Genomic DNA, 18,360 nt, shown 5'->3' with positions numbered 1-18,360 from the left:
GTCTCGCCTCTGTTCTCTGGACTGATACAGAGACGTCCAAGCTCTGGTAGAGCAACACGAGCTTCAACAAATTGTGACTGTATTGTTCCCACCTGCAGTAACTCATTTGGACAGTCTGCCTTCTCAGTTAAGGGGGTAGACCTTTGGAACTCCTTGCCTACCGTTTTAAAACTAGAGACGGATGGTAATGTTTTTTACAGAGGACTCAAGTTATGGTTGAAATCAAATCAACTGTGTTCACATGAATAGTTTCTGAATTTCTACCTGCTGTGTGACTTGTTTGATTATGGCTATTTATGATGTTGTATGTCCCACAAGCTGAAGGGTCAGATTGTTCTTATTGGTAACCACATATTATATATTTTTTTGTACTTGACTGGGTTTTAGATTAGTATTATTGTTTTTGTACTTGATTGGGTTTTAGATTAGTCGTTTACTGTACTTGATTGGGTGTTAGATTTGACTATTGTAAAATAGAAAAGCCTCCTGTGGACAGGTGATGAGAATTAGTACTTGTGCTAAAATCACTTATATCAATGCATCTGGTTCGTCCAATGTGATTGTGATGTCCATATCAAATAAATAAAACATAACATAACATACCAGCGTCACACCAAAGCATCAAAAGTATCAGATCCGCAAGCTTGAAACGCGGCACACAAAGCACACATTCATTTATGAAAGCACATAACAAAATAAAACGTTGCATGACAGCAATGACATTTTAGCCATCTGAAAGGTTATAGTTTTCGTCTAGTTTTAGTGGGGCGGGGCCGAGCAGCTGTGCTCAACTTGATTTATACTTCTCCAATCCACGGTGCATTACCGATGGGATTGCTCAGGGAAGTTCTGCCTGACTCGGCTGTGTGTGTGTGTGTGTGTGTGTGTGTGTGTGTGTGTGTGTGTGTGTGTGTGTGTGTGTGTGTGTGTGTGTGTGTGTGTGTGTGTGTGTGTGTGTGTGTGTGTGTGTGTGTGTGTGTGTGTGTGTGTGTGTGTGTGTGTGTGTGTGTGTGTGTGTGACAGGCTGGCCCATGATGCAGTGCGTGTTGCTTTGTGACATCATATAGGCTGCTAGCTTGTTAAACGATAATTGTGTCTTAATTGTGTAATTATATTGTATTTATTTATTTATTTGTTTATCGGCCCGGGCTGGTTCGGCCTGGAATGGAATGGCCGTTGGGGAATTGTCCCACTTTTCCCAATGGTCAGCACGGCTATTCACTTCTCTAATCAGTACAGGTTATCAGTGGTTTCTTTAGCTTACATTGTATTTCAAGTTAACATTAATACACCAGCTCCGCTGATAAAATAGCTTGGTTTGTATGCTTAGTTACCAAATACCTTTGGATGAAATGCGGATTGGCTTTAGTTCTACTGGATCTCCTCTCCACTAGTCCCTCCCCGATATTTTAGTCAAGTTTTATATTATTTGTTGACGAAATTGTAAAATGATTTAGTCATAGTTTTAGCCAGTATAGCTTTAGTTTTAAATAGCTTATGTGAGCGCACTTTATATGGTTAAAGACAAGTAGGGAACTCGTTTTGCTGGGGACCCCCTAGAATCCCCCTCAAAGACCCATGGGGGTTCTCGGACCCCACTTTAAGAACCACTGATCTAAAACTCCTTCAGCTTACAATACACTGTTTGACATGAATAATACACACTGGAGAGATGTATTTTTTCATTGATTTCACAGCCTACAGTAGTTGATATTGTGAATTCTATTGCCCTGCCTTTCTGCTGTGCATTGAAAGCTGCCGCTGTAGTGCCATCTCTGCCTATAGGGGGAGACAGAGCTCCACCATGAGTAGTTGAGGCCCAGCTTCAGCCTGTGCAAGGTTAGGTTAGAGATTAGAAAATATGTATAAAATCACGTATCAAAATTGTAACTACGTACAGTACTTGAGTAAATGTACTTGGTGTAGTTGCTTTCCACTGCCCAGGAATTGAGCCAGAGTTATTGAGACGTTTACATGTGAGAGTGTAGGGGAGGAAGGGACTTGGAGACATAACCCCAAACACAAAAGTAGAAGTTAAAGGAGTAGTTCACCCCCAAAATGACTTTTTTTTATTGATTACTCATGCCATGGAGACTAGAGTTCAATAATATTCTTTGGTTTTTGTCGCATTCCTAAGACAAAAATGTGATAACAATAAATTTACCCCCTTCGGAATCAATGGGGGTAAATTTACTCGAATCAAATTTTTGTCTTAGGAATGTGACAAAAACCAAAGAATATTATTGAACTCTAGTCTCCATGGCATGAGTAATCAATAGAAAAAGGTTTTGGGGGTGAACTACTCCTTTAAAGATGGGGTGCCAGAGCTTTGTGCTTTTTCTGTTTTGTATCTGTCTATGTTAACATTACTTAATTTACACCACTGATGACACATGGATGGTCAGGCATCTTTGGAGTCAATGAGAGAACGGGGGTGAGATACAACAGAGACACGTGATGGAGAACCTCTCCTGATTGGATGAAATGGGTATCCCAACCTTGTGTGTTTACTAAAGAGCTGTCGAGATGGGTAGACCCCTGTTACCACCCACACTGTTGTATCCTAACCTCGTGTCACCAGGCTTTCTTGGGGGAAAGCCTGCTGTTCGTTTACAACGGGCCATTGATCCGTTCTAGGCGGAAACCACAAGCAGAAGAAGCGGCGTCGCTTTGTTTTTTTCCCCCCCGTTTGTTTCCCCAATCCCTATTAAAGAGGTGGTGCCATGATTTTTCCCCCCTCTAAAACATGATTATCAGGTATTATGATTAGACTAGGAGGAAGATTTTTTCCAAAAAAGTATACAGAAAGAGTTAAAATTGGGTTTTTATGTGGCCACACCCCCAGTTCATTAAGTATGCATGGATGTCATGGTGGGTGGTGACCCAGCTGAAGTTAGCCACACCCCACAGTGTTGGGTGAATGGTAATTAGGGGAGGAGTTTATTCTGTGATGTAATAAGTATGTGTTTTTTAACTGACACTTTTGACCACAAGGTGGCAGCCTCCAAGAGAAAACAAACAAATACCAAGAGAATACATAATTGCTCATAAAAGCCACACCAGGGGGTCTAATGAAGTACTTTCAACCTCCTAGACACATGAAAAACAGAAAAAGTACAAAACAATGGCACCACCTCTTTAAAATGCTCGAGTAGTGTAGTCTTGCCAGTCGCTACGACTGGCAGTCATTGGACTAAAAGATGCGTATACAGTACCAAACGAATTTTCCAAAAGCAAAACTACGCCACATCAAGGTGTTTATTAGGCAGGCCCTAAAAGTATGTCCTTGAGTGCAGGGGAATATTTTGGGTTAAAATTGAAATCCAGTTTGATAGTTCCGGCCAAAGTGTAGTCCGTCTAGGACTGCAACATGACGTAAAGTGGTTTCCGCTCCCAACCGGATCAAAACCCCGAAAAGTGAAGGGACCCTAGGCTAGTTGTATCCTACTGACTCACCTGCCAGTGAGGAGCCCCCACCGGGAGGACACAGAGCCTCAGTGTTTGCCACTCAGAAGGAAATGTAGCGGGGTTTGACTCGCAACCTACTTTCTGGACTGCTTGAGAGGCGGGGCAGCCGACCGTCACACAGACACAGGAAGTTAACCCATTTAGAATGGGTACACAGAATTGTGTATCATTATTTTATGATTTAACTATTGAAAAATAGCAGATATACATTGACCCGATTCTATAAGTGTCTTTTGAATCCTTCTAAGGTTTTTTGAAAAACCTATGTTTCTATGTCAGCAATCTGGTTAGCCATCGTCAAAGAAAAGGTCCTTTTCACTTAAATGGAGCTCAGTTAGTCTGTTCTTGAGAGACTACTATGTCAGTGGTTCTCAAACCTTTTCATGTGAAGGAACCCCAAACTGATATTTATTTGGCCACGTACCCCCATCTCAAAATATCTAGTTCCAAGGACCACCCAGAAGCAAAATCTGAGTTACAAACGTTCGCTTTAAAACTACATAGGCTATATTCAAAGATTTGCACAACATTTTTCACGACTTTTTCAAAAATAGCAGATCTACAAGCTCGCAGCGCGGCACTCGGTGCCGCGCTGTGAGCTTGTATATCTGCTATTTTTCAATAGTTAAAGCATTCAATAATTCTAGGCCTAAATGGGTTGTTAAAGTGGAGACGGCGTGGCGTGCGTCGCTTCTCTATTGTTCGTCTCGTGTTTGAACGGCACGGAGACAGGTGCGAGTAGCGCCATGCGTGCCTGCTTGTGTTTCCACCGAGGCAGATGCATGTTTAGTGCGTGTGAAGATGGAAGAAACATTAGTTAAGCTTGAGAGGAGTAGTGTGTGTGTGTTTGTGTGTGCGTGCGTACATATCGTCGTTGTCGGGTGGAAACCTTGTACCGATGTCTCTGCTTCACATTGGGGCACATTTCACTCAGGTTTTTTCATCTCGCTCATGTCACTTTGTCTGTTGACCTCACTCGGCAACAAAATAAAAAGAAAATAAACACAAATACAAATAAAACGATTCAAAGGAGGCAAGCAGTGATCACCCCATGATGTGCACTGCAATGTAGTTTCAAATGCACTACATTCTAGATGCTTTTTGAGAGTAAAAAACAAAAAAAGAAGAAGAAGACACGTGTGACATGCATGATCCGGGCAGATTGCCCCAGGAAATGTGCCAATCTCAACCCAAAACAACAGTATGTCCAAAACCGTTTGTTTTAAATGATTTAAACTAGTGAAAACAGCGAGGCGTTGTGCGCTTGTAGATCGGCTGTTTTCACTACTTTTGTGCGACGGCCATATGACGAAGCAGTGCTTTACTTCTTTTCAAATCTTTTTATTACATTTTCAAATAGAAATAACCCAGAGGTGGGTAGACAATCTCAAATCAATGAATACATCATCAGTAGATATCAATGTACATTATTAAGAGAGTGAAACACCCCATCCCCCCTCCCCCCACCCACAGTCCCCACCCCAGGACGGTTCCACATCAGATTCCAATGAAACAAAAATTTAAATAAAGATTATTACAGAAAGGGAGGAAGGAAGTAAGAAGCAGTGCTTTACTATGCGAAAAAATTACCACATTTGAAACTTGGGAGATACGAGGTTTCCGCCCGACAGCGACGACCTGCGCATATGGAGAGCGTGGCATGTAAGGAGATGACCTCATCAACAGCGGCAGCCTCCCTCATGGCCAGCGTGCCGTAGCGTACTTGACAGCTCGCGTGTGCTCACACACACACACACACACACACACACACACACACACACACACACACACACACACACACACACACACACACACACACACAGTGGAGTGGAGTTCCTTCTGTCTCTCTCCACGGCAACCGACAACATCCAACCCCCCACCTCCCCCTCCCCCTGTATATCTACCGAGGGCTAATGGACTCCCACCTCGCCACAGGGACACTGGGAGTGGGGGGGGGGGGGGGTTATGTGTGTGTGTGTCTTCCAGTATCACGCACATCCACAGTAAATGGTTTGGTGAAATGGCACAAAGCCCCCACTTCCTTGTTTGTTCTTCAGTCCCATGTCTATACATCCCCTCCTCCTTCCCCCAGTAAAACACACACATACGTGTCCATTCCATACAGACAAACAAACAAACAAACAAACAAACCGTGGGCATCTGGGTAGAGTCCGGAGGGACCCCGGTAAATGAAATATTTAGGGGTTTAAGTGGTTAAAGGTAGGTTAGTACAAAAAGTTTTTTGTAAAAAGGTTAAAAGCACAATCCTCAGGATAAGGAAATCTGGAAATCTCAGTTGGAACTGAGATTCCGGATAAGTGGTTGAAGATGGATGGATGGTTAAAGCACAATATTCTGATAGTAATTATTGCTATATAGACTAGTGTTTGTTCAGTGATAGGAGTCTCCCTGCGTCTCCAGCTATTCAATAAACAGAAAATCGTCGTTGTTGGGTGGAAACCTTGTATGTCCAATGAACTAAACTAGTGAAAACAGCCGATCTACAAGCACACAACGCCTCGCATCGCGAGGCGTTGTGTGCTTGTAGATCGGCTGTTTTCACTACTTTTGTGCGACAGCTTTGTTTGATGAAGCAGGGCTTTACTTGGTGGAAAAACGTACAAACTTGAAAGTTGGAGATATGAGGTTTCTGCCCGACAGACGATATACATTTTCAGGTATAAGTTGTGTCAGCCTATCACGAGTAGGGAGGGAGCTCGTTCATTTTTATTGATAATGAGCTTTTATCGAGCCCACTATTCAGTGTTTTTTTCTTTTTTTTTAAAGACTTGAGACAAGAAATTCTGAACAGAACTATCTTTTTTTTAATTGGACAGTTGTGACTGTGAGTTTGTGGCTGACCACCATCTATGAAGATGACAATTGACAAAAGTAACACTTATTAACATTACATATCATTAAAACAACCATTCATTGCTGTGCAATAAGTGTTTAATGGCTTTATATTATGAATAGTACTGTAACCATTTCTTGATCGCCTCTTGTTTTGATTGTTTAAACGCCATGGCCCACTATGCTCGATAACAAGCTTGATAAGCCCAAAGATTATTAATAACCGTTACTCAATACTTGTTATCATATTTATATTATATATAATATGTGGTATCGAGTTTGTAGCGGGCCCTCATTTCGAGCTACATCCCTAATGACGAGATCAGCTTTATTTTTTATAATTTTTTTATGCTCATTTCTTTGGGTCATCCCTTCCTGTATCCTGACTGTTCAGTAACATGAGTCTCCATCTCTCCCCATTTCTTTATTAAAACAGAAAAATAATTTTCAAGACAGGATACCAATTGTATCCAATCAGGATAGAGAACTCAAACACTATTGCAACAAATGAATCAGAATAAATAGCTATGTAACACCTATTTTAACCAAAGAAAATCACTTACCCTAACTTTTTATTTGGTTAACAACATCCCCTAAGCACACTGAAACACCTGTACACCCAATGGAATGGCTAAAGTTGATCAGAGCCTTAGAATGGAGAGTTGTGCCACCTACGTTCACTTCATGGGGCAAGTCCAATGGCGCCTCGGGAGGAGCTTCTATAGTGACAAATCTCAGAACTGGAAGTCTACTAAATGAATGAGAGCAGCAGCTCAAAACATAATTTTCTAACGACCTTGACCTTTATAAAAATAATCGATTCAGACAAAAGAAAGAAAACATATCAGGTTATTTCCTGATATCTTATTTTCTGATTTGCAAACGATATAATTATATTGATGTCTCACAAACAGAGTACATGCCTTTCATTGCCTTACTTTAACCTGCCACTTGGAGGTGCTATTGTGCATGTTAAGGCGCTCTACAGACGGACAGCGGTTGCCGCCGGGGCTCCCGCTTGGATCTGCGAGGACCGCGCCGCGGTGATACACAAACACACTCGCTCTTTGAGTAAACGCTGCGCGGTATTTCACAAAGATGAACACAATCCATCTCTCACCGCCCGCGTACGCATGCACAAACGAGCACGCTCGCGGGGATTTTCACGGGACTGCGCCCGCTCGCCTCGCCGCCTCTAAACTTCGCTGTGCGGACGAAATAGCCGCCCGCCTCTCATTGAAAATGAATTACTAGCAGGCGGTGACCGCGTACCGTCTGGAATCCCCTTAACAACATTATGACGATGCAGTGATTAGCGTCGGCGACAAGGCAACACCCCGACTTTAATAATCTTAAACCATGTTATTTTACATGTTTTTTTGGCAATAGTATAAACTACATATTACAGAGACTTTAGTTGTCACTGTAAAATACTTTAAAACAGTTCTCATGTTGTGTATTTACCTAAAAATGCCGATATTCGCGACGCTGCTATTGAAACCAATGTTATTTAAATCGCCCGCTTGTCACTTTAGAGCTGAAACATGCATGGGTCACGTGACCAGTTAATTTTCTGACCCCTCAGTGGCACCACTCTCTCATTTCAAGTTACTCTGAAGTTGATCAAATGTTGTTTTTCTTGTGTGGGATGTCACAGGTCCACACTGAGTTTGTGAGGAACATGGAGAACACGTCGGTGGAGAGCTTGATCCAGAAGCTGGCCGAGAGCAAAGGAACCGGGAAGGAGAGGCCAGGTGAGCCGTCTGATCAGCATCCTACATACAGTACAGTATTCATATTGTTGGATCTCTGAGGCATTAGTTCTGAAAGTGGGGTCTGGGGACCCCCAGGGGCCCTTGAGGGAGTTCCAGCAGGTACCTAGCTAAATGATGGATAGTAAGGAACCAATAGACCCTTATTGGGTATGTAACTCAGAGAGTGTACAAATGGAACCAATTTGTACACTCCCGGAGTTAAATAGACATTGATTTTACAATATAAATTGGGGTCCCAGAGATAGGAATGCCATTAAATGGGGGTCCGTATAGCCTTAATGCATGTCAAACTGGGTAGAGGGTCCTTGAAATTAAAATGGTTCAGAATCACTGCTTAGCCGTAAAAATCTTCTCTTATGGAGGTCCCTGGGATATCTTTTCAAATGGGGGTCCGCAGGCTAGTAAGTGTCAATTTGGGGGTCCTTGACACGAAATGGTTTGAGAACCACTGCTCTAAGGGTTGCGGATCCATTTGGTTCCATTTGTACATTCGTTCTCTATCTATCTGTCTGTCTGTCTGTCCGTCTATCTTTTTAGTTTTAACAAAAAAGCTCACTGCTCCTACATCTGTGTGTGTATGCATGTACGTATGTATGTACGTACGTACGTATGTATGTACGTATGTATGCTCCTACATCTGTGTGTGTATGCATGTACGTATGTATGTCCTACACTGCTCCTACATCTGTGTGTGTATGCATGTACGTATGTATGTATGTACGTATGTATGCTCCTACATCTGTGTGTGTATGCATGTACGTATGTATGTCCCACGCTTTGCTGATTGGCCAAGCTTCAGGGGACGCTTAATGAAATTAAGCAGCGCTCACCTCACACTTTAAAAAAAAAAATCATCTGTGGCCTAAAATGCATATCAAACTGTGGGTCCCTGAAATGAAAGAAAAAATGTTGAAAACCACTGCTTTAAAGGAGTAGTTCACCCCCAAAATGACTTTTTCTATTGATTACTCACCCTACGGAGACTTGAGTTCAATAATTGCCAGACCCATGAAATGGGTAGGCCTACATAAGCAAATGTCGGTCTGTCCGGGTTTTCTATATAAAGGGTATATATGATGATGACATGATGATGACATGCCTACAAAAGGCATGATGTCATAAATGATGATGACAGACAGGGGGTCTGGCACAACCAGGTTGACCTGGTCTAGTATTTTTTTATATCAGTCGAATTCCTAAGACAAAAATGTGATTATAGTAAATTTAGCCCCATTGATTCCGGATGGGGGCCCAAATGCATTCGGGTCCCCATCCGGAATCAATGGAGGTATATTAATTATAATAAAAATGTTGTCTTAGGAATGCGACGAAAAAAAAAACAAAAATATTATTGAACTCAAGTCTCCATGGCGTGAGTAATCAATAGAAAAAGAGGGATGAACTACCTTTAAAATGTGTCTGAGGCAGGGTAAATAGAGAGGGGCAATTAGAGAGAAAAGGAGGGGTGGGGGGGGGGGGGGGGGGGGATCCATCAAAGTCAATCCCAGTAATATGTTGTAAAGGTAGGCAGGCAGGATTGGCATTCCGTTCCATTCCAGCCAGGCAGCATGTGAGTGACATGTGAGAGGCCTGCTTTTTTTTACTCAGTTGCAGTTGCACACTGATGTTGCATGCCGCTATACAAGCTCACTGCACACCGCGACGCACGGTGAGCTTGTAGATCTCCAGTAGGGATGTCCCGATCACGTTTTTTTTGCTCCCGATCCCGATCACATATTTTTGCTCCCGATCCTTCCCGATCCGATCTTTCGGCAGGAAAAAAGAAAAGAAAAAAATGCTTTTATGTTGTCCCTTAAGGTTTTTTTCCATTCTATCCAAGCTTCTTTTTTCACTTAGTGCAGCATTGTATCAAAACAAATTTTAAAAAATCACACCCAATGTGAAGTGAGCGGTGGTCGTGCTTTCATAGGATTTGAGTCTAGGATGTACAGGCTATGCTACACACACGTTTTGCTGTGGCAAAACGCTGAGGAAAAAGGCTACAGACACACGATGATGACTAGGATTTGAATCTAGGATGTACAGGCTATGCTACACACACACACACGTTTTGCTATGGCACAACACTGAGGAAAAAGGCTACAGACATACGACATATGACATCACTAGACAAACATGATGCTACGCACACACATTTTACTATGGCAAAACGCTGAGGAAAAAGGCTACGGACACAAGCACAGCCACGTATAGGAGCGGATTGCGCCGATCAATAAAGCTCATCAGCTTATATATATTTTTAAATATATAAAGATAAGGTGTTTCCCGATCTTTTTCTCACGATTCCGATCTTTTGAAATCGGCCCGATCTCCCCGATTTCCGATCTCCCGATCCGATCGGGATATCCTTAACCTCCAGCATCCGTATTGTGGGGACATGTTGTTATAACATATATATATATATATATATTATATATTTTTTTTTTCTCGGGGGTGAACTACTCGTTTAAGACTAGTTCCTCCTCCACCCCTGCCTCACTCACCCACTCTCTTTCCCTCTTTCATTCTCACTCACTCTGTCTCCACGCTGGGCACGATCTGCGCTGTGCTTTGTCTTAACGGAAGTGCTCGAATTTGGCGGAAGTGCTGCGTTTAAGGAAAGTTACATCATGCAGTGCAGGTCTGTGACCAGATCCAAGTTTAGTACCATGTTTAGTACCTCTTTCACACCACTCTACCCAGGTCCTTGTAGTGGAAAACCTGGCACAGTGGGCGGTGTGGAGTGGTGTGGTGCTGGGGCCATGTCAGTGGAAAAGGGGCTTTAGTTACTTTCCCTGTTGTAAAACCATCTCTCAGGTTATGTTTGGATGACACTTGTGCGGCATTACCTCATGTTCCACCTCCGCTGTGTTTGTGTGCGCGCAGCGCGCTGACCCTGCTCCGTTCGTGTGTTTGTGTGCGCGCAGCGCGCTGACCCTGCTCCGTTCCGTGTGTTTGTGTGCGCGCAGCGCGCTGACCCTGCTCCGTTCCGGCGGGCCGTGGACTTCCACTTGTTGGGACAACACATTTAAAAGGCTTAGAGTCCACTTGGTATCAAGCTGTTCATTAGGGGTCACACAGCCCTCTCAGCCCTGTCAGGACCCAACCCCCCTGCCATCTGATGATGACACGGCAGAATGGAGGGGGGAGAGAGAGATGAGGGGGGGGGAGAGAGAGGAAGAGAGTGGGGAAAGACAGAGAGAGGGGAGATAGACAGAGAGAGAGAGAGAGAGAGATATGGGGGGGAGAGATTGGGAAATACAGAGAGGGGAGAGAGACAGAGAGAGTGAGGGGGAGAGGAGATAGAGATGGGGAGAGAGAGAGAGGGAGGGGAGAGAGAGATGGGGAGAGAGAGATGGGGAGAGAGAGATGGGGGAGAGAGAGAGATGGGGGAAGAGAGAGATGGGGGAGAGAGAGAGAGGGAGGGGAGAGAGAGATGGGGGAAGAGAGAGAGGGAGGGGAGAGAGAGATGAAGAGAGAGATGGGGGAGAGAGAGATGGGGGAGAGAGAGAGATGGGGGAAGAGAGAGATGGGGGAGAGAGAGAGAGGGAGGGGAGAGAGAGAGGAGGGGAGAGAGAGATGGGGGAAGAGAGAGATGGGGGAGAGAGAGAGAGGGAGGGGAGAGAGAGATGGGGGAAGAGAGAGAGGGAGGGGAGAGAGAGATGGGGGAAGAGAGAGATGGGGGAGAGAGAGAGAGGGAGGGGAGAGAGAGATGGGGGAAGAGAGAGAGGGAGGGGAGAGAGAGATGGGGGAAGAGAGAGATGGGGGAGAGAGAGAGAGGGAGGGGAGAGAGAGAGGGAGGGGAGAGAGAGATGGGGGAAGAGAGAGATGGGGGAGAGAGAGATGGGGGAGAGAGAGAGATGGGGGAAGAGAGAGATGGGGGAGAGAGAGAGAGGGAGGGGAGAGAGAGATGGGGGAAGAGAGAGAGGGAGGGGAGAGAGAGATGGGGGAAGAGAGAGATGGGGGAGAGAGAGAGAGGGAGGGGAGAGAGAGAGGGGAGACAGACAGAGGGGGAGATAGAGATGGGGGAGAGAGAGAGAGGGAGGGGAGAGAGAGATGGGGGAAGAGAGAGATGGGGGAGAGAGAGAGAGGTAGGGGAGAGAGAGGGGGGGGGGAGAGAGAGAGAGGGGGGGAGAGAGACAGTGAGAGAGAGAGGGGGGACAGAGAGAGAGAGGGAGGGGGGAGAGAGAGAGAGGGGAGACAGACAGAGGGGGAGATAGAGATGGGGGAGAGAGAGAGAGGGAGGGGAGAGAGAGATGGGGGAAGAGAGAGATGGGGGAGAGAGAGAGAGGGAGGGGAGAGAGAGGGGGGGGGAGAGAGAGAGAGGGGGGGAGAGAGACAGTGAGAGAGAGAGGGGGGACAGAGAGAGAGAGGGAGGGGGGAGAGAGAGAGAGGGGAGACAGACAGAGGGGGAGATAGAGATGGGGGAGAGAGAGAGAGGGAGGGGAGAGAGGGGGGGGAGAGAGAGAGAGAGGGGGGGAGAGAGACAGTGAGAGAGAGAGGGGGGACAGAGAGAGAGAGGGAGGGGGGAGAGAGAGAGAGGGGAGACAGACAGAGGGGGAGATAGAGATGGGGGAGAGAGAGAGAGGGAGGGGAGAGAGAGATGGGGGGAGAGGGGGAGAGATTGGGAAAGACAGAGAGGGGAGAGAGACAGAGAGAGAGAGGGGGAGATGGAGAGGGAGGGGAGAGAGATGGGGGGGGGGAGAGAGAGAGAGGGGGGGAGAGAGACAGTGAGAGAGAGAGGGGGGACAGAGAGAGAGAGGGAGGGGGGAGAGAGAGAGAGAGAGAGGGGAGACAGACAGAGGGGGAAAGAGAGATGGGGGAGAGAGAGAGAGGGAGGGGAGACACAGAGAGAGAGAGAGGGGGGAGAGAAACAGAGAGAGAGATGGTAGATAGAGGTGGGGGGAAAGAAAGAGAGAGAGAGTGTTAGGGAGATGAGAGAGAGAGAGACGGTAAGTGAGTAGAGAGGGGAGAGAGAAAGAAAGGAGGGAGAGAGTTAGAAAGAGAGGGAGAGAGAGAGCAATAGAGGGGGGAGAGAGAGAGAAAGAGGGGGAGAGAGAGCGAAAGAGAGGGGGGTGAGAGAGAGAGAAGGTTGAATAAACTTTCTATGCGGAAACAATTCCAAAGTGACACGCTGCGAGGCGGGGGGGTCTGTGGGGGGGGGCAGCGATGGGCAGTGTTCACTGATATCCAGCTGAGCTGTCAACTGGCTCAGGGCCAGACACGCAAACCCTTCCACCCCTGTCTCCCCCCCCTGTCCCCCCCTCCCCTCCCCTCGCAGCGGCCATGTGAAGCATATGCAATTTAACCTTTTCATCCCGGGAACGCATTATCACTTTAACCATTATTTTTATGCTTTAACTATTAAAAAACTGCAGCTATACAAGCTCACAGCGCGGCACTCGGTGCCGCGCTGCGAGCTTGTAGATCTGCTATTTTGCCATTTATTTGAATTTTGACCCGATTCTATAAGTGTCTTCTAAATCCTTCTGAGTTTTTTTTTTTAAAAAACGCATGTTTCTACTTCAGTGGATCTCACACTCTTTCATGTCAAGGACCCCTAGAATTATACGTATTTGGACGCCAAGCCCCGTCTCAAAATGTTTTGTATCAGGGACCCCCTCCCTAGAAGCAAATATTTGAGTTACAAATGTTCACTTTAAAAAATGATTTACACACATTTTCATGATTTTTTCCAAAAATAGCAGATATACAAGAGTGCCGCGCTGCAAGCTTGTATATCTGCTATTTTTCAATAGTTAAAAGCATTCAATAATTCTAGGCCTAAACGCGTTAAAAAACCAATCCTCCACTCATGCGTGACCGCATGCTTCCCTCCTCACAGAGGAGTTTAGGAAAAGAAAAGAAAAGCCATCCCTTCCCGTGTAAACAGAGTCGTCCCGGTCTGTTTACGAGACGTATTCCAAACAGTCCTCCCCCCGTAATGTCGGCCCCACGTTTTTAGGTAAGATTGGCGTGTCCGGTGGTGGTGTTTAGACTCATTGCTGTAGGTGGTTAGCTTTGGACATTTCCGCTTAGATACGACGTTTTTGTGGGGGATATTACCTTAAGGCGCGCGGTGGGCTCGCTCCTCCGTCTGGGGTTCATTTCAGCGTCGGCAGCAGCTCTCGTTAAAGGGCCTACACCATGCTTTTAAAACTATATTTTTTGTATAAATATATGCTCAAAATTGAGTCTTATGCCTCATTCACACTACAGATATATAGTTGAATGTTTTGCTTGGTAATTCAATGTAATCTCAATGGAAACCAGCTTTAAAGATGCAGCACACACAAAAGAACAAAGCTTTGAAAGCTTTAAAGCTGGTTTCCATTGAGATTACATTGAATTACCAAGCAAAACGTTCAACTATATATCTGTAGTGTGAATGAGGCATTAGACAGGTTTTAACCCTCAAAAAACACTCTGACCATTCTTTTTATTTGTTCTAGCTCTACTACCAGTAAGACTCCCTAATCGGGAGATAAGCGACCGTTGGTCGCTTATCTCCACAAATAGGCCAAAAGTTTGTTTTACCAATTATTACACTCTATGTGAACATTTACATCAACAAATCCCAAGTACTATGCAGAACGACCCATTTCAAGTTTTTAATGTACAACAATATTTAGAAAATAGGTCTACAAGCTGACAGTCCTCGTCCCTTATATTCCCATAGGTTATATGGAGATCTCAGTGTTTGTCAGTCCTTGTTCATTTATGCCCATATATGGACATCTCTATATCTACTGTAACAGTCCTTGTCCCTTTATGCCCATATATGGAGATCTCTTAACTGTAAGTCCTTGTCCCTTTTATGCCCATATATGGATATTCCTGATGTCATCAGTATATGAACATATATGGGCTTTCTGATATGCCCATATATGGAGATCTCTTAACTGTAAGCCCTTGTCCCTTTTATGCCCATATATGGATATCCCTGATGTCATCCGTATATGCCCATATATGGGCTTTCTAATATGCCCATATATGGAGATCTCTGTATCTCCATATATGGGTATAAAAGGATACTTCAGGTCTGACATCAGGTTTGTTTATATTGGGTTGCTAGGTTTGACATCACAAACTCTATGGGCCATCTGACCTAGAAATCTATATTTGGGCATAGATGACTCATCGTGACCTCATCACACGTCGACCGCACGTGTGACGTGCGGTCGACCGCACGTGTGACCGACGGACGGCCGGTGGAGGTTTTCATACTAAACTGCGACCTTACGGTCGCAATAATGAGGCTCTCCAGCTGCAATACCAAAACGGCCTCTGTTTGCTCAGGGGCGCATCTAGTGGGGTTTTTCCAGAAAAAAAACAAGTTTTTTGAAAAAGAAAAAGTTTTTTGAAAAAAAAAAAAGTTTTTTGAAAAAAAAAAAGTTTTTGAAAAAAAAAGTTTTTTGAAAAAAAAAAAGTTTTTTGAAAAAAAAAAAGTTTTTGAAAAAAAAAAAAGTTTTTTGAAAAAAAAAAGTTGGAAAATTTTTTTTTGACTCTGCATTGCATTTTTTTGAAAAAAAAAAGTTTTGAAAAAAAAATTTTTTGAAAAAATTTTTTTTTTGATTTTTTTTTTTTTTTTTGACTCTGAAAAAAAAACGGGAATCCGAGAGTGACGTCACTCTCGTCAACTCTCAGAACAGCACTGTTCTGAGAACCCGTGGAAAGCTTTTCATCTCTGTCTGCCCAAAACCAGAGAAAGACACAACGGTCAGAAATAGGACTTTGTGAGGATAGAAGGTGCCAGTGGGACCCCAAAAAAAGGTTTTAAAATAGAAAAAGTGAAAATTCATGGTGTAGGTCCTTTAAAGGAGCTATAGTCAACTTTTTCTTGAAAAACGGACGCTAAAATAAAAATAATGTTTTGAAAATATTTCATAAAAAAGATTAAGCTTCATATGTGTTTCTATTCAAAAATGACCACAGAAAGCATAAAATAATGATAAAATAATCATTTTGGCCATTGTCAGTCCCTTATCAATCCATATAAAAGAATAGAAGAGGGATGTAAATAAAGTCAGCCTGACAATGGCCAAAATGATTATTTTATCATTATTTTACGCTTTTTGTGGTCATTTTTTAATAGAAACATATGAAGCTTAATCTTTTTTTATTAAATATTTTTGAAATTTTAATTTTAGCGTCCGTTTCTCAAGAAAAAAGTTGACTATAGCTCCTTTAAGACATCTCAGAGCCCGAGCAAAGTAACTTGTGTCTCGGGAATCGTCAGATCTCGCAGAAATCTTCACATGGGTTGTATAGTTTTCCAGTAACTTTGCCCCTCCCCCCCCTTTTAGGAAAGGTTTTGGTTAGTAACATCATCAGCTGATGCGACAAATGAAAGCTGAGGTTAGAGATGGGACGATACGCAATATTATCGTTTATCGTGATATAAAAAATATCGTGGGATTTAATTTATCGTGAAATCATCCTCCGTCATGCACTGGGATCAATTCACCTTTTATTTGCCGAGCTGCATATCCGGTACCACTTAAACCCTTTATAATTGGTAAAAGGTACTTATAATATACGTACTTGATACAGTCTTTTTTTCACTCTCTATCAAATGTCTTTGCCAAACAATTGCAGATCTACAACCTCACAACGCGTCGCATCTGCTATTTTTTGGCAAATGTTCCGCCCCAGGATAACAGATTTTTATTATCGCAATAATATCGCAAACCACGATTTCTTTGGTCACAATAATCGTGACGTGACATTTTCATATGGTCCCATCCCTAGCTGAGGTCAGACTCTATTTGATTGATAATGTTTGTTTATTCTTCTCTAAACGTACCTGGTGTGCTTCATTAAGTACCTGCTGTGTGTGTGTGTGTGTGTGTGTGTGTGTGTGTGTGTGTGTGTGTGTGTGTGTGTGTGTGTGTGTGTGTGTGTGTGTGTGTGTGTGTGTGTGTGTGTGTGTGTGTGTCTCTCTCTCTCTTTCACACACACCAGCCTCGCTCTCGTGGGAGAAAGTTCTTGAATGAGCCTTTTGCCTTTTGTTTTGATTGGAGCAAAAACGCTCTCACACACACACACACACACACACACACACACACACACACACACACACACACACACACACACACACACAAGCGGCATGCGTGTCAGTCAGTGTGTGTACTCACTGGTGGAGAAGAGCCCGCCGATATTGCACAGTAGAGTAGCTCAGTAGAGTAGCTCGCTCACCGCCGGTGTGGGTTCTTACATCCACTTCACTTGGCGTGATGCGTGCCTCTCTCTCGTGACTCGCCGCTTGCCTGCGCTTCAGAGCCCCGGCTGCATGGCGTACGATGGCGGAAACAATGCGCCGATTCTTGCTCGTGAGTAGGCAATCCTCCGGGGACAGAGACCGCTGCCTTTGCTTTTGACCGTGGCTACCAGGGGCGTCACAAGGGGGGGGAGGGGGGGGGGAGTGGGACTGAGTTACTAGGGCCCAAGGTGGAGGGACCTTAATTATTTTATACTTTAGCTATTGAAAAATAGCAGATATACAAGTTCGAGCTTGTAGAGCTTGTAGATTTGCTATTTTTGAAAATGTGAGCAAATCTTTGAATATATATATATATATATATATATATATATATATATATTATTTATTTATTTTGCTTCTGGTGTTCCCTGAAACTAAATATTTTGAGATGGGGAAACATAGGTTTTTCAAAAAACTTGAAATATTCAAAATTTCAAGATTTTTCTAAAATAGCAGATCTACAAGCTCGCAGCGCGGCACTCGGTGCCGCGCTGTGAGCTTGTATATCTGCTATTTTTCAGCAGTTAAAGCACAAACTAATGCGTTCCCTGTCTAAATGGGTTAAACCCCCTTTGGGGGGCCCACAGTGAATCCTCGTACCCAGGGCCCAGAATTTGGTGCGACACCCCTGGACGGCCACTGTGTACATTGGGAGTAAAATATCATTAGCTTTGTTTTTTCAGGTCAAGGCATGTTGGTGCATCGGAAATATTGCCACGGGCCCCTACCTCCCCCATCTCTCCCCCCCCCCCCCCCCCCTCTCTCTCTCTCTATACCTCTCTCTCTATGTCTCTCTCTCGTCTGCCTGTAAACACAGTCAGGGGAGTCCCTCCAAATTCTGGGCCCCGGGTGCAAGGATTCACTGCGGGCCCCCGCACAGTTATTTAGTGCTTTAACTATTGAATAATAGCAGATATACAAGCTCACAGCTGTATATCTCAGTGGTCCTCAAACCTTTTCATGCGAAGGACCCCCAAGATTATATGTATTTGGCCACGGACC

At 44.3% G+C, this 18,360-nt stretch overlaps 1 protein-coding gene across 3 annotated transcripts in view; it reads left to right on the top strand.

Annotated features, from left to right (window-relative positions):
- fcho2 (FCH and mu domain containing endocytic adaptor 2) overlaps nt 1-18,360 on the top strand; it is a 126,386-nt gene that overhangs the window by 59,311 nt on the left and 48,715 nt on the right. For all 3 annotated transcript variants that reach the window (XM_080743330.1, XM_080743329.1, XM_080743328.1), the window contains one exon: nt 7,979-8,075. In XM_080743330.1, coding sequence (XP_080599456.1) covers nt 7,979-8,075 — 97 coding nt within the window. The remainder of the gene's footprint in view (nt 1-7,978; nt 8,076-18,360) is intronic.

This window comes from Nannobrachium achirus, assembly GCF_963921795.1.
Source record: "Nannobrachium achirus genome assembly, chromosome: 15".
NCBI lineage: Eukaryota > Metazoa > Chordata > Actinopteri > Myctophiformes > Myctophidae > Nannobrachium > Nannobrachium achirus.
Note: the sequence above shows the minus strand (reverse complement) of the source record. Positions and strands in the feature narration are given on the sequence as shown.